The sequence below is a fragment of the Hemiscyllium ocellatum genome, chromosome 45 (genome assembly GCF_020745735.1).
Source record: "Hemiscyllium ocellatum isolate sHemOce1 chromosome 45, sHemOce1.pat.X.cur, whole genome shotgun sequence".
NCBI classification, from domain to species: domain Eukaryota; kingdom Metazoa; phylum Chordata; class Chondrichthyes; order Orectolobiformes; family Hemiscylliidae; genus Hemiscyllium; species Hemiscyllium ocellatum.
The window spans coordinates 16,016,270-16,032,846 of record NC_083445.1 but is presented as its reverse complement, the minus strand read 5'-3'; the positions used below and the strand labels follow the sequence as shown (position 1 = coordinate 16,032,846).

The window sequence follows — 16,577 nt, the reverse complement described above, 5'->3', positions numbered from 1 at the left end:
AGTGGAGTCGCAGGTAGATAGGATAGTGAAGGTGGTGTTTGGTATGCTTTCTTTTATTGGTCAGAGCATCGAGTACAGGAGTTGGGAGGTCATGTTGCAGCTGTACAGGACATTGGTTAGGCCACTGTTGGAATATTGCGTGCAATTCTCCTTCCTATCGGAGAGATGTTGTGAAACTTGTAAGGGTCCAGAAAAGATTTACAAGAATGCTGCCTGGGTTGGAGGATCTGAGCTACAGGGAGAGGCTGAACAGGTTGGGGCTATTTCCCCTGGAGCATTGGAGGCTAAGGGGTGACCTTATATAGGTTTACAAAATTATGAGGGGCATGGATAGGATAAATAGACAAAGTCAGTTCCCTGGGTCAGGGAGTCCAGAACTAGAGGGCATAGGTTTAGGGTGAGAGGGGAAAAATATATGAGACCTAAGGGGCAACTTTTTTCACGCAGAGGGTGGTACGCATATGGAATGAGCTGCCAGAGGATGTTATGGAGGCTGGTACAATTGCAACATTTAAGAGGCATTTGGATGGGTATATGAATAGGAAGGGTTTGGAGGGATATGGGCCGGGTGCTGGCAGGTGAGACTAGATTGGTTCGGGATATCTGGTCGGCATGGACGGGTTGAACCCAAGGATCTGTTTCCATGCTATACATCTCTATGACTCTAGTCTGGGTCATTTTTCACTGGAGGGCATGAGGTTGAGAGGTGACCTGATAGAAGTTTACAAAGTAATGAGAGATATAGAAAGAATTGATGTTAGTTGCCTTTTCTATAAGATGGGAAATTTTAAGACTGGGGGCACATTTTTAAGGGGATAAGAGAGAGATTTAAAAAAGACGTGAGACTTTTTTTTAAACTGAGAAGGTGGTTCGCATGTGGAATGAACTTTGAGGAAGTGGTGGATGTGTGTACAATTACAACATTTAAAAGACAATAGACAATAGGTGCAGGAGTAGGCCATTCAGCCCTTCGTGCCTGCACCGCCATTCAATATGATCATGGCTGATCATTCCTAATCAGTATCCGCTACCTGCCTTATCTCCATAACCCTTGATTCCACTATCTTTGAGCGCTCTATCCAACTCTTTCTTGAATGAATCCAGAGACTGGGTCCCCACTGCCCTCTGGGGCAGGGCATTTCACACAGCCACCACTCTCTGGGTGAAGAAGTTTCTCCTCATCTCGGTCCTAAATGGTCTATCCCGTATTTTTAAGCTGTGTCCTCTGGTTTGGCACTCACCAATCAGCAGAAACATGTTTCCTGATGCCAGAGTGTCCAATCCTTTCATAATCTTATACGTCTCAATCATATCCCCTCTCAGTCTTCTAAACTCAAGGGTATACAAGCCCAGTCGCTTCAGTCTTTCAGTGTAAGGTAATCCCTCCATTCCAGGAATTGACCTCGTGAATTGACCTACGCTGCACTCCCTCAATAGCCAGAATGTCTTTCCTCAAATTTGGAGACCAGAACTGCACACAGGTGTGGTCTCGACTCTAGTTAGAGTACATACTTCCTCCCAGGAACCGAACTGTAATCGTAGGTCACTAAACCAAACATATTTTTGAACTATTGTTAAAAAAAATGCCATTCACAGAAAAGACGTACATGCATCTTTAATCACATTTATTAATCACTCACCATTAATTGTGGAGTGCAAGAAACAGAGTGAAGCAGGGAATTTGGTGAATGAAGAAACCTTAAGAATAAATTTTTTGAAAAATCAATTCTTATATCAGTGAACTAAAAATTATTATTCAAGTTAAGTTTAAGTTTCTTCAGGCTAGGATAAACAAGCTTCTTTTGAAAAGAAGTTAATATTAGTTAAGTATGTGACTAAATCAATCTGGTTTACATCGTTGCATCAGAGCTGATTGCTGCAGTTAGTGTAGTACAGGGTCCAAGAGCTCTTCTGGTATTGTGGTAGTCTGGGTCAAGAGATCTGGGTTCAAGTCTCACCTATGCAAACCTGTGTCATAAATGTCTGAACAGATTAAGTTAAAATAATCAAGACAAGAGTCTGATTGCAACTTGCAAAGAGTGCAGTTGAATAGCCTGAAGTTGTAAGTTTCATGACAGTGTTAGAGGCAGGTAGCTTTTCTTTCTCAGTTTCCAGCATTTGAGTTGTACTTCAATATGGTGAAAAAGCTGATTGGTGAGGAACTGGTAAGATATTCTCTATAGTTTGTAAGGTTAATACATGGCAAGCAGCTTGCTCGAATGTCACCTCTGATAAGTGGGAAGTCCTGAAAATAGCAACATTATCCTTAACTAATACATGTGTGGGAAGTATCACTCACTGAAAAAACTTCAGCTTCAGGTTTTGGAATTCAAGGGGCTGCTAGAATCACTCTAGTGCTAATGTAAGGCAGAGAATTTAATGAATAGTGTGCTTCGAGAAGTATCCATACCACATATTAGGAGTGTATAGGCAAAGGGGGCACACAGGTGATCACCACACAAATGCAGGGTTACAGGAGTAGGTTAGGGGGGTGGATCTGAGTGGGATTCTCTTCAGTGTGGACCTGATGGGCTGAAATGCTCTGCTTCCACACTCAGGATTCTATGATGATTCTTTTTTTTGTGAAGGATGAATAGCCAAAGATTGTGGTCCACAAAAGAGCCAATGATGTAGGTAAGACGACAGATGAAGTTCTGAAAGCAGATTTAATGGACTTGGAAAACAAACAGTTAAGTAGAATCACAAGGTTACTCCCAGTACTACACACACTACTGAAAATAACAATGGGAAGATTGACCAATTGAACACATGTCTGAAGAATTGATACAGAAGGGATCAAATCTTATGATTCTAAGACATTGGGACATATTTTGGAGACAATGAGAACTGTACAAGATGGACAAAACTGAGACTGTCATCTTTACAGGGAGATTTACTGGGGTTGTTAGGAAGATGTAAACTAAATTAGCAGGTGTATGGGAATCGAAGAGCGAGTTCAGATTGGAAGGAAACAAAACTTAGTAGCAAGTAGTAGAGAAGTTGTAAGTGAAAATGGAAGGCAGACGAAACAAGGCAAACAGTTAAAAGGATCAGAATGCAGAATAATGTTAAGATGATAACGTTAAAGGCACTCTATATAAATGCACAGAGCAGTCACAAAAAGATAGAAGATTTTAGGTAAAATAACAGTAAATGAATATGATTTAATTGCCATTGCAGAAGCATGGTTACAGGTTGACTAGGCCTAGGAACTGAATATTCAGGGAGATTCATCATTTAAGAGGGATAGGTGAAAGGGATAATGAGGTGGGTTAGTTTTATTAATATGGGATGGATAAGTACATTTATGAGTGAGAATCTTAGATCAATGGGTCAAGGTGAAGAATCAATTTCAATGAAACTATTCATGTAACCATCCAGATGCCTTTCAAATGTTGTAATTGTACCAACCTCCACCACTTCCTCTGGCAGCTCATTCCATGCACTCACCACCATCTGCATGAAACACTTGCCTCTTAGGTCCCTTTTAAATCTTTCTCCTTTCACCTTAAATGCATGCCCTCTAGTTTTGGACTCCACTACCCTGGGAAAAGACTTTAGCTATTCATCCTATCTATGCTTCTCCTTATGTTAAAAATTTTAAGGCCATCCCTCAGCCTCCGACACCCCAGGAAAATATTGGTGGAAGTTGTTTATATGCCACCAAACTGTGGTTATGCTGGATATTATATAAATAATGTACTCAGTTATTATTGCAATAATGGGTTTCTTCAATTTACATATATACCAGATAATATTAATTAGAGTTAATGCTTTGTGGCTTAAAATCCTGGATTGTGTACAAGATAAATCTTTGGAGCAGAACGTTAAAGAATTGAATTCATTTTTCAATATAATTTTATTAATTCCTGGGAGATGTGGGTCACTGGCTGGGCCAGCAGTTTGTGCCCATTCCTAGCTGTCCTGAAGAAAATGGTGGTATGCAGGCGATTATAGAGTCATAGAATCAGTCAGCATGGAAACAGACCCTTCAGTCCAACTCATCCACATCAACCAGATAACCCAATCTGACCTAGTACATTTGTCAGCATTTGGCACATATCCTTCTAAAATCCCCCTATTCATATACCCATTGTGATGCCTTTTAAATGTTGTAACTGTATCTGCCTCCATCACTTCCTTGGGCAGCTCATGCCATACAAGCACTATGCTCTGTGTGAAAATGTTACCCCTCAGGTCGTCTTTAAATCTTTCTCCTCTCATCTTAAGCATCCATCCTGTGGGTTTGGATTCCCTCACCCTAGGAAAACGATCTTGGCTATTCACTCTATCCATGCCCCTTATGATTTTATAAACTTCTATAAGGTCACCCCTCAGTCTCCGATGCTCCAGGAAAAAAAATCCAGCCTTTCCCTGTAGCTCAAACCCTTCAGTCCTGGCAACATCCTTGTAAATCTTTTCTGCACTGTCTCAAGTTTAACAACATTCTTTCCACAAAAAGGTGATCAAACTGTACACAAAAGTGGCCTCACCAATGTTCCACATAGTCACATTACAGCCCAGCTCCTATACTTAATGTCCTGATCAATGAAGACAAGCATGTTAAACACCTTCTACACCAGCCTATCCATCTGTGACTCTGCTTTCAAAGAACAGTGTAACTGTATTCCAGGTCTCATTGTTTGGCAATACTTCCCAGGGGGTCTACCATTAACTGTATAAGTAATGTCGTGGTTTGCCTTTCCAAAATGAACCATCTCACATTTATCTTAATTAAACTTCATCTGCCACTCCTCAGCCCATTGGCTCATGTGATTAAGGTCCCATTGTACTGAGATATTCTTCTTCATTCTCCACTAAACAGCCTACTCTGCTGTCATCTCAAACTTACTAGCCATACCTCCTATGTTCACATCCAAATCAATTACACAAATGACATAAAGCAGTGGGCTTTGTGGCATACCACTGGTCACACACTTCCAGCCTAAAGTAAACAATCCTCCGCCGCCACCCTCTGCCTCCTACCTTCAAGCCAATTTTGTACTCAATTGGCTATTTCCCCTGAATCCCACATTGACTATCCCCAATCAGTCCTTGCTTTTCCAAATGCATATAAACAAATGGTTGAGTGTAGGATGACAAGGCATATGAGGAAAAACATTTCTAACCTAGATGGTCTGACTGAAGTTCACTACCCAGTTTGATGATACGGGTGGGTAACTTTGAACTAGTTAAATAGGTAGCTGGATGTGCATCTCAAAGTGTTATAATATGCAAGGCCATGGTCCAGATGCTGGAAGGTCTGATTAGAATTCCTTGGGACTTAGGCACAGTTGGCACAGTTATACTCCGTTTGAACGGCTTCTTTCTGTGTCATAAACGTTACTATGGCCTGAAGCTTGATAAGGCCACAGTGCCTCAGTGCACCTGTAAGACAGCAAGGGTAGAGTTGACAAGGGGACAGCAGTCACCACTGTCTCAGGTTTTTTTTAAGATCAGATTAGGTTACTTACAGTGTGGAAACAGGCCCTTCGGCCCAACAAGTCCACACCGACATGTAGGCCATGGACAGAATGGCCTACATCTGTTTGCTAGGTCAGCGGAAAATGGCAGCCAGGGATGAGTACGCATGCGAGATATTCGGCTGCACTACAAATCCCAGAAGGCCACGTGGATCATGTGCACGCGCAAACCCAAAGTGCGCCGGTGCTTTAACTGAAACGGGTTTCAAATGCGGCACGTGAACCAACGGCCTCCGCGGCCGCGGACGATACCTTCACTCGGACGAAGCCGTGAATCCCCAGAGACGGATCGCTGAGGCAGGCCGGCGGACGCTCCCGGCGCCGCCATTCGAAGGCCCGACCTCGCCTCCTGATGACCACCCAGGCCATACGCAGAAGGAACAAGCCGCCGGCCAGGGTCGTTAGCGTGTAGACTGCGATCCAGTAGGTGGCGGCGGCGGCAGCTAGCGCCACACGGCTGGGCAGCACCAGAAAATGTGACACCAGCTTCGCCATCTTGGCCGTGCTCGCGGCCACTTTGCCGCCCCTGCACGTTGGGCTGTCTGTGGTGATTGACAAGTACGACAGCCAATCAGCGCTGGGTGCGTGCCGTGCAGGTCCTGGAGCTCAAAAAAACTATCACAGGGCACGAGGTTATAGTTTAACAGGTTTAGTTTTAAAGCACTAGCTTCCGAAGCGCTGCACCTTCAGCAGGAGAGTAGGCAAGAGGCTGAAAGGTACAGCAAACCAGCCAGCATGAGGAAACAACATCTTTACAAATCTTTACTGCATCCTCTCAAGTTTAACATTTTTCCTGCAGAAGGGAGTCCGAAAGTGTACACAGTATCCGAAAGTGTACACAGTATCCGAAAGTGTACACAGTATCCGAAAGTGTACACAGTATCCGAAAGTGTACACAGTATCCGAAAGTGTACACAGTATCCGAAAGTGGCCTTAATGATGTCCTGCACAGACACAATGTGACATTGCAACTCCTAAAGTGGAGGGTGAGAGGCACCAGTGTTGGATAGGAGAGTACAAAAATCACAACACCAGGTTATAATCCAAAAAATTTATCGGGAAGCACTACATGGAGTGCTAAGCCTTCATCAGGTGATTGTGTCTTACAATCTTATACTGCATAATCGATAGCATAAAATTACAGTATAACAAATTATATATTGAAAGAGCTGCAAATGTGTTGCTGGTCAAAGCACAGCAGGTTAGGCAGCATCTCAGGAATAGAGAATTCGACGTTTCGAGCATAAGCCCTTCATGCTCGAAACGTCGAATTCTCTATTCCTGAGATGCTGCCTAACCTGCTGTGCTTTGACCAGCAACACATTTGCAGCTGTGATCTCCAGCATCTGCAGACCTCATTTTTTACTATATATTGAAAGAGCTGCAAATGTGTTGCTGGTCAAAGCACAGCAGGTTAGGCAGCATCTCAGGAATCCTGAGATGCTGCCTAACCTGCTGTGCTTTGACCAGCAACACATTTGCAGCTGTGATCTCCAGCATCTGCAGACCTCATTTTTTACTTATATATTGAAAGAGACCTGGATTGTTTGTTAAGTCGCTCATCGGTTTCAGTTCTGGGACGACACAACTAACAATGGTTAAAGTTCACTCGAGAATGTAACTTTTTTTTAAAAACCGTTTTGCGATTTACATACGAAAGAACTGAATCCAACAGTCATTCTAAAAGATGAGATGCTTAAAACAACCCAGGTCTTTTTCAATATATAATTTCAGTTACACACTATAAACTTTTGCTATGAAAGCTGTGCCATCAAGTATGACAAATGCCTTCCTCACCACACTATCTGACTGAGACTCCCCTTTTAAGGAACCTGCACCCCTAGGTCTCTGTTCAGCAACATGTGTCAGGGGCCTACCATTAACTAATCAAGTCCTGTCTTGGTTGGCCTTTCCAAAACGCAACACCTCACAAACACAAGCTGCCACTCTGAGAAGTCTTTTTCACTGTTGACTACACCAACTATTTTAATGTCATCTGCAAACTTACTAACCATGTCTCCTATATTCACATCCAAATCATTTATATAAATGACAAAGTGGACCCAGCATCGATACTTATGGCACAGTGCTGCTCACAGGCCACCAGTCTAAAAAGCAACCCTCTACTCTTGAATGAGAAATACAAAAATCTCTTCTCTAACTTCACACAAAGTTCAGGGAAACACCTGATCAGATCCCAGGGATTTATCTATTTATTTATAGGTTTTAAGACCTCCGGCAGCTCTTTCATAACATGAACTCTTTTCAAGACATCAGAGTTTATTTCCCCAAGTTACTCAGGTGTTTTCTTCTTCTCCACAGTAAATATTGATGCAAAATGTGTTTCGTATCTCACCAAATCTCCTGTGGCTCCACACACAGTTGACTTTAAGGGGCCTTATTCTCTCTCTCATTCATGTTTTGCCATTAACGTACATAGAGAATGTCTTCGGATCCTCATTAACTCTATTTGCTAATGCTACCATGTCCCCTTTTTGCCCTTCTGATTTCCCTCAGATATACTCCTACGGCCCTTCTATTCCTCCAGCTCCTTTCCTGCTGTCTATATCTAATAGAAGTCTCCTGCTTTTCCTTGATCAGACCCTTAATTTGTCTACTTATCCAGCATTCCCTGCACCCATCAGCCTTGTCCTCCAAACCAACAAAGTACTGGCTTCGAACTGTCTTCCCATTTTTAAAAACTTCCCAACTATCTCTACCTGGAAATAGCCTCCCCGAATCAATTTGTTTTAAAGTTCCTGTCTAAGACAGTCACAATTGGCCTTCATTCCAATTTCGAACTAACTTATTGATCAGTTCTGTCCTTTCTATAACTATTTTGAAAGTGAGAATTATGATCAATTGCCCTAAAGTGCTCCTCCCACTGACACCTCAGTCACTTGTCCTGCCTTATTTACCAAGAGGTCAAGTGTTGCTCCTTCTCTAATTGGTATATTCACATATTAAATAAGAAAGTTTTCTTGTACACACAAATTCCTCCCAATCCAAGCCCTTATTACAATGAAAACCCCATGGCTTTTAGTTAATGAGTAATTGGGACTTAGACTTCCAAGGGCTTTTCGATTGGAAGACTTGGTACAGAGGAGATAGTGATGACTGCAGATGCTGAGAAGTAAGAATCGATAAAGTGTGGCACTGAAAAAAGCACACCACATCCAGCAGAATCTGCGGAGTGAGAGGGTCAATGTTTTGAACTTAACTCTTCATCAGGACTGGGGGGGGGGGGGGGGGGGGGAAGGGGCTGAGAAATAATTAGGTGAGCAACCCTCTTCCCAGACTTGGTAGAGGTGCACAAAGGGTTTTTGCATTGGGGAACATTAGTGGTACGAGGCACCCAGCAAGACAAGAGGTTCTGCTTAATGAAGAAATGTGACAAATCATACAGCAGTAAAGGGGTCTTGGAAGTAAATGATGTTGAGGTGGACAGTACAGTGAGGGGCTTTAATTTGAGGGGAGAGTTGTGGGAAAAAGGGGAATTGGTTCTAAATAGGGACATGGAGTAAACAGGACTGAAGTACAGCAGGCCAGCATTGATAGGGAGATGGTCATTTTCTTTTTCAATATAAATTAGTGTGAAAGGTAACACTAAACCACAGAACAGGGTAATTCTTCATGGGAACAGGATAGAATTCATTCTAAGTTAGCTAGGTAATGATCTGCCTGCTCACAATGAGATTTTCACTGTTTACATAATTTCACGTGAGCTGTATTGTTAATCTCACACAATGTAGTCATAAACTGCTTAAATCCAAAAGATACATTTTTGAAGTGAAGTGGTGCTCCCTCAAGTGGACATTGAAGATCCCATTCACAATATTTTGAACAGTGGATTTCACAATGTCCTGTCTGATTCTTATCCATCATATCATCTAAATTATCAGCGTTCATATTTGTGAAAATTGACAAAGAACTCAATTCATTTTACAGCACTGTGGCAATAAGCAAGTTCGAGGTGAGAAATCCTGCAAGTAACTCACCTCCTGACTCCACAAACTTTGGCCACCGTGCAAATAAAAAGTATGCAGGTATATTCCCTACCTGTCTGGATAGGTGCAGCTCCAACAACACTCAAAGTTGACTTTTCAGGGTAAAGCAGCCAACTTGGCTGCACCACATCCACTCCCTCCACCACCAATGATCAGTAATGGCAGTGTGTACTATTTACAAGATGCTATGCAGAAATTCACCAAAATAAATCTTCAGACAGCACCTTACAAACCTGAGAAAAGGGCAGTAGATACACGGTAACAACCGTCTGCAAGTTCCCCTTCCAAGCCACTCTGTCCTGACTTCAAAATATAGTCACTGTTCCTTTACTATTGCTGGATCAAAATCCTGGAACTCTTCCTAATGGCAATGCAGGGTTTCCTACAACACACATACTACAAGGCTTCAAGGCAACAGCTCACCACCACTGTGTTTCGAGCAACTGGGCACAGGCAATAAATGCTGACCCATCCAGCAACACCCATATCCCACGTGTTTTTGTTTTAAACAAAGGTGAAATTGTTACATAAGATTCGAAAGTCTTCTGCAATCGTGATTCCCTAGTTAGGAACCATTAAGAAATGCTATATAGAATAGTGTTATATTTTTTAAAACATGGATATAAATTGTGATTACGTTTTAAAATACTTCTTAAAAAGTTGCGAGCTCAATTTCTCTCAAACAATGGGTAAAACATTAACAATTATCAAATTATGCATGTCAATAAAGCAAAAGCAATTATTTTGGTTTTAAAAGTAGTTCAGGAAAGGAACATTAAGAGATTTTTAGAAGTAATCCAAGTGGGGAAAAAAGATATTTTAGAGACTACCAGGAAAACGTAGGTGCTCCGAATGAATAAACCCTTCATCAAGATGAAAATAAAGCAATGAAAACATGAGATCGGCCACAGTACAAATTCTGCATCTTACATCAAAATGTTGCAAAGTAGTGGTTTTGATTAGAGAAATGGCAGAGGCAGTCCATTACAAACAAACAGATTTAATAGATGTAATACACGACATCACATCCTAGATGGAAATGTGCTGTGTTTCACAACTGGAAACAAATTGGAATTTTGATAATTCATGAAAACATTTGGTACAATATACAGAGACAGGAAATATTAGGAGTATGACAGTGTTGCTTAATTCTAAAATTATATCTAGCCTTTTGTGAAAACACATGGCAAAGTAATAATCACAAAAATATGCTGCAAGATTTAAGAACTTAAGAGATGAAACCTTTGAAAAGGTAGCTGCCTACATTTGATTTATGGTTCTTAGCAAATAAAGTAAGTGCAGTACAATGATCTCAATTTCAAGAGCCAAGCAGGGCAGACAATATAGCTTGGCTTTATGAAATAAAAATTGGAAATGCCTGTTTGGCAACTGGAGACAGAAACATGTAGTTAGCATATCAGGTTAATGTTTATCAGAAATGATGGAAGATCGAATCAAATGCACCACAGCTGGGTAACAGAACAGGAAGGAAAGTTCATGAAAATAACCATGGAAGTTGGTGGGTTTGGGCATTTGTAGGTAGCCAATTAGTTTCCTAAAATAATTTGAAATAACCCTCAACTGAAGTTATGCTTTTGAGCAGTTCGGCTATGGTGCCTCTATCTTCAACCTGCCATCTTAGCTTGCATCTTGGACAAGTTACCAGTGGTTTCTTACATGATCAAGAGGAGACAATTGTGGCGGAAATTGAAGAGGTAGAGATCACTGACAGACACACTGAGTGAGCTTTAACCGAAGGTTACCAATCATTTCATCTACAGCTGTATAACTAGCATAAATATCCTAGGGAAAGGATTAAATATAATCAGCCCCTGTGTTACCAGCAGTAATGGATAGAAATCTACAAGCACTAGGTCTGGCTCAGTCATGATGCTGATCACACCTGAACAGTACAACACACAGTTTAGTGAGTGTTTAATAGACAAGGAGCAAGACAGCTCTGGGTGCACATTGAATTACCATCAAGGTGAAGATAGTTGCAGGGAAGAAGGGACAAACAGAAGAAATGTAACCTATTCCTTCTTTTGTCAATCAGGACATTCTCTTAGGAACAATTGGTCCCAAGTGTTGAACCATATCCAAGAATTCAGTGTGCAACTCTGGACTTCTAGCCTTTTTTAAATCTTCATTTCTTAACTTCTACTTATGACTTGTGGGTGAAGGAAATGACCTTGCATTTCTTGTTTGCTCTGTCTGATCATCCTAATGATCACAAGCAGTCTTAAAGATCACAAAGTTGAAATTCACAGACACAGGCACTCTGACACGGAGTCATTCTTATCAAGAGCATTCAAAACAAAAACAATATTTGTTCACAACTTGCAGCCAAGGTTATATGAATTACAGTCTGTACAAGTAGTATCAAAAACAGCCCATGTTCTGTATTATAATTCTTGCAGTGTCAAATTTCTAATTTTAAAGAGGAACAGATTTAGTTATTCCCATTTTCTTGGGGAATATTATTTATTTCAAACTTCCTTCGTGTCCCCACACATCTCTTTCTGGTGCATTAATAATTATTGGTGCCATTTCAAATTCTTGTTTAAACTACAGAAATTAGTCAATTTTGCTTCCAGTTTCACCCTTCTAACTGCCTGGTTCGATTTCTCACTTCCCTCCTTTGTCTCCATTTCCAGGGACAGACTATCTACTAATATTCATTATGAACCTACCAACTCCTACTGCTATCTAAACTTGATCCCGCTTTTTGCAATGATGCCATTTCATTCTCGGAGTTTCGAGATCTGTCATATCAATTCCAAAGGATAGCACTGGCAATGATTCCACTGTTGTGAAAGGTCTTCCTTTTTTTCCCCAAAATGATTATCTTCTTCCAGTCCCTTCTGATGAGCAGAACCCTCAACTGTATTTGTGCTCTCTCTCTCACTTCTGCCTTCACCTTTCTCCTTTTAAAAACGACAATGGAAACAGTGCTCAATTTCTACCATCTTCATTCAAATGATCATCCTGTCCCACCCATCAGCATTTCTAAAGGATTGGTGCCTCTGAGACCCATGGTGCACTCTTATCACCTGCAATCCCTCATTGTTCTTGAAATCATAGTTGGTGTAACACTCTCTTTTTATCCTCTCTTCTGACTCCCATGACTTAGTTGCACTTCTTTCAATCTAAGATAGGTATATTATTCTTCGAAATTTGCATCACAGATTTCCATCAAGGTGGTTAAGGAGGTTTTAGCATGCTTGCCTTCATTGCTCAGACCTTTGGGTCTACGAGTTGGGACATCATATGGAGGTCGTACAGGACATTGATGAGGGCTCTTCTGGAGTACTGTGCGCCATTCTGGTCACCCTGCTATAGGAATATTAGCAAATTAGACAGGGTTCAGAAAATACTTACCAGGACATTGCCAGGAATGAAGGGTTTGAGTTTTAAAATAGGCTGAGACGTTTTTTTAAACTGAAGCATAGGTACAGTTACATTTAAGACATTTGGATAAGTACATGAATAGGGAAGATTTGGAGGGATATGGGCCAAATACAGGCAAGTTGAACTGGTTTTGCCGTTTCCCAACTCTCCCCCTCTTACTCTCCTAACTTTCCCTCTGCTCTACTCGTTGCAGTAGGAAGAGGGGAGCATTATATACCCTATCACTTTTCCCACATATTCAGTTCTGGAGTGTAAAGTTTAACTGTTGCTTTCTCCACAGTTATGTCTAGACCTAGGTTTCTCTAGCACTCCAGGACATTTATAACATGTACTTCTCGTAAAATATTGCTGATTAATTAATCAGAAGTGCCCCAGATAAAAAATAAGAACCTTTTCATATTATTCTTCAGGGAGCAAGAAGAGATTTTCTCAATGAGTCTTAAAGAAAAAGTTGCCCCATTCTGTTTGTCTTTGCACAAGAAAGTAATGTTTCCCAACTTTGCAGTTTGTCAGACAGCAAACTGTATCGATGATCAGAGCCAAGCAGAACTTGACTGAACTGTTAGTAGTATATATATCCCCATATTACATTGCTTGTCAAATCGCTCTATAGAATGAGGCCAATTCTGGTGCATTAGAGATGACCAGAGTGGAAAACAAAAGCAGCAGAGGAACTTATCCAGTATTCTGACTTAGCAATCAGCTTAAATTCTTAGCAATAATCTTTGCATCCAATGGAATTTGACCTCTCATTTGTCCCACCTCCCCCCGCCCCACCAAATTATTTAATAATAAATGGATAAGTTGTGTTTAACTTCATTTTTTTTTAAATGGGATAAGCATCAGAAGAATTCTGTTGCATTAACATTTTTATTCATTCATACCAAGATAGATGTTAGCAATACTCCTTTTGGAAAATCATGGATTCTTTTACATCAACGTATTGTTCAACACTGGACAAGAAATAGAAGTTAAACGTTTGTCAATGATATTGTATAAAATATGGTAACTGCTATAAATAAATGTATTTGTAGATGTTCTAACTTTGTTCATTCTAGGGTGTTCACGATGCCAAACTGTATACCTTATCGTCTCCTCTTCCTCTTGCCCCACCCCCAAAACCAAGAACTTCAAAAAAGCTACTGATTACATAGTAGTAATCAATAAATTTCTGCTTTCCAGGTTAGTATTTTGAAAGCAGGCTAGCATGTATTTGCATAAAGTGGTTGCCACAATCCCAAATCTTAGCCTCTGCCATGGCTCCACTTGATTTCTGCAACAGTTGCACAATTCAATCACATTATTCCAAACTGGTATTACATTTATTCTATGTTCAGTAAAAACATTTATTTCAACAATAACTGCACAAAAAAAGTAGTAATTCAAGTGGAAAAATCTCGCAATTTCTTTCTACAAATCTGAAGAGTTTAATACAAGCATTTTCATATTCAACATAATTAGAGAACTTGGGAATTTGAGTACATGAGTGACATTGTCATTTGTTTTACATTAAAAAAGGCTGATTGTACTATCTAATTACTAGTTTACATCACATTATGATGCTTTCAATCCTTGCAAGTCTAAACTATCACAAAACAAACATTAAATAACGTAAAAATGTGTGTGTTGAGCATACAAACTCGAGAAAAGGACTGTAAATGCCTCTGGCAGATATTCAAAAAACAAAACAATTGCATATCATTGAACAATTCATTTTCTCTCTTTCAAGTGTGTGGCGGGGGGGGGGGGGGTCAGAATTCACAAGAACTGAGGAACCAAAAACAAAAATATTATGGAAAAAGATGACTGGAATACAAACTATAAACAATTTGTGTACAGTTGTGTATTAGAACAGAATGAGTATCACCTACTCTGACCAAAATGTCAATAAACAATGAATAATATTTAGCAATGTTAGAAGACAGTCTAAAACCAATGCAAAATCAATCATTGCTATGTTTTACCAAATATTTTGTTCTCTGCATACATTAATGTACATAGTATCATTTTTTCCACAACCCAAATGTGTCCATTTGTTTCAAACAATTGCAATCCTGTGTATGTTGCAGAGCTAATCAGTTCAAAAACATATTTTTGTCAATACCAATGTGTTCAAAGTACTTACTGTACAGAGCTTGAGTGAACACATCTCCTATAGGTGAGAGTGCTGGCTTATTGATTTCCCCAGAATTCTCAATTGTCATTGGTGACTTAAGCCAATATTTGCAACTAACTCTCAGAGGCACCCCAAAAATCAGATAGTTTTCTTCTCTCCAAAGTTGTCTTGAGGATGTTGTGAAATGTAATGGCAATGTAACTGGAAGCAATTGCCAGACTTTGATGTTGTTACATTCCATTACAAAATGCAATGACAGTTTGGAATATTATACTCAAAATTAATTCCTTCCTTAGCAATTAGCTTTAAATTATACATACTGGAGGAGAACTGACCATGAAGGTACATTCCCCTTTAGAATATGCAGGGGTTTGGTGCCTTTAATACACAACAGTTAAGCCAGAGATTCAAAGAATATTTATTTTCTGGTAACCCAGACTGGTGAAATGCAGTTTTTCTACTATGTATTGGATGAATAAGCTAGTCACTCTTGGCTACACAGTAAAACATTTTACAATCATTAGCCATTGCAATTACCATCCATTTTATCATTATGTTTTTGATAAAGCAAACCAGGTTTATAAAATCAATAATATCCAGCTTCAATACAAAAACCAGTTGCATCTGCAGTTTGGCAATAATTGGTGAGCTATTATTTGGATTTTTTTTTCCAAACCTAAGCTCCTAGAATACCTAAGACAGGATTTAGGTAGCTTTCGTGAGGGCTGAAGCCACTTCAAAATACAATAAACTAGCTGCTAGTTTATTGCCTGTATTCTGAAATACAACTGATTTCTGACTATTTTCACAACTGCTGCTCAAAAATAAGTGCAACACCCGCAAGCCCTCATTTTCCAATGAAGTGTTAATGGGTGATCAAAAAGGTGCAACAGATGAGTGCTCTGCAAGCACAGCGTAGGAGGGAATTCTTAACAGTACGGTACAACTGTTACGTTTGACAAAATATTAGAACTGTATAAACCAACTGGAATCCTAATCAGTGATCAGACAGAACTTTGGGGGCACCTTCCAATGCAGCAATGCTTCAGTCCCTGATTGTCATTGCTTGTTTAAAGTGCTGGCAGACCACTTACAACTTATAATGAAACATTTCATTCATTTACATGAATCTCCAGATGTAAATTTCAAAGGACTTCGCTCTATTTTAATGTTGAGCAACTAATTAGGTAAAAGTCCAGTACAAATCTCCATTCAACAAATGCTTAATAAGCTCTTTTGATTGCAAGTCTGCTTTTAAGCAAGCATAATGACTCAAAGCTGTTGGAAATTATTAAGTCACCAGTGAGAAAAACAAATGGTTTAAGGCCAAAGAGAAAATGCCATTTCTGAATTTTTACTAAGTTATGAACACTGTGAAGTCAAACTTCAGTAAATCTGTACAGAAATCTCTCAGATGGTCAACAATTATACTCAAGTAGCTTTAATAATTGAGTATTGTCTGTATCTGGCTTGGTTGCTTTGGACTAATTGCATTTTTGAATGTTGGCTAAGCAGTTAAGTATCAACAGGAATCCTATTTCACACAAATAGAACACATTT

At 40.0% G+C, this 16,577-nt stretch overlaps 1 protein-coding gene across 1 annotated transcript in view; it reads right to left on the bottom strand.

Moving 5' to 3' along the window:
* LOC132835924 (epoxide hydrolase 4-like) overlaps positions 1-6,003 on the bottom strand; it is a 123,685-nt gene extending 117,682 nt beyond the window's left edge. The window contains exon 1 of the mRNA XM_060855035.1: positions 5,736-6,003. Within this exon, the coding sequence (XP_060711018.1) occupies positions 5,736-5,978 (243 nt within the window). The 5' untranslated portion in view covers positions 5,979-6,003. The remainder of the gene's footprint in view (positions 1-5,735) is intronic.
* Positions 6,004-16,577: the final 10,574 nt, after the last annotated feature.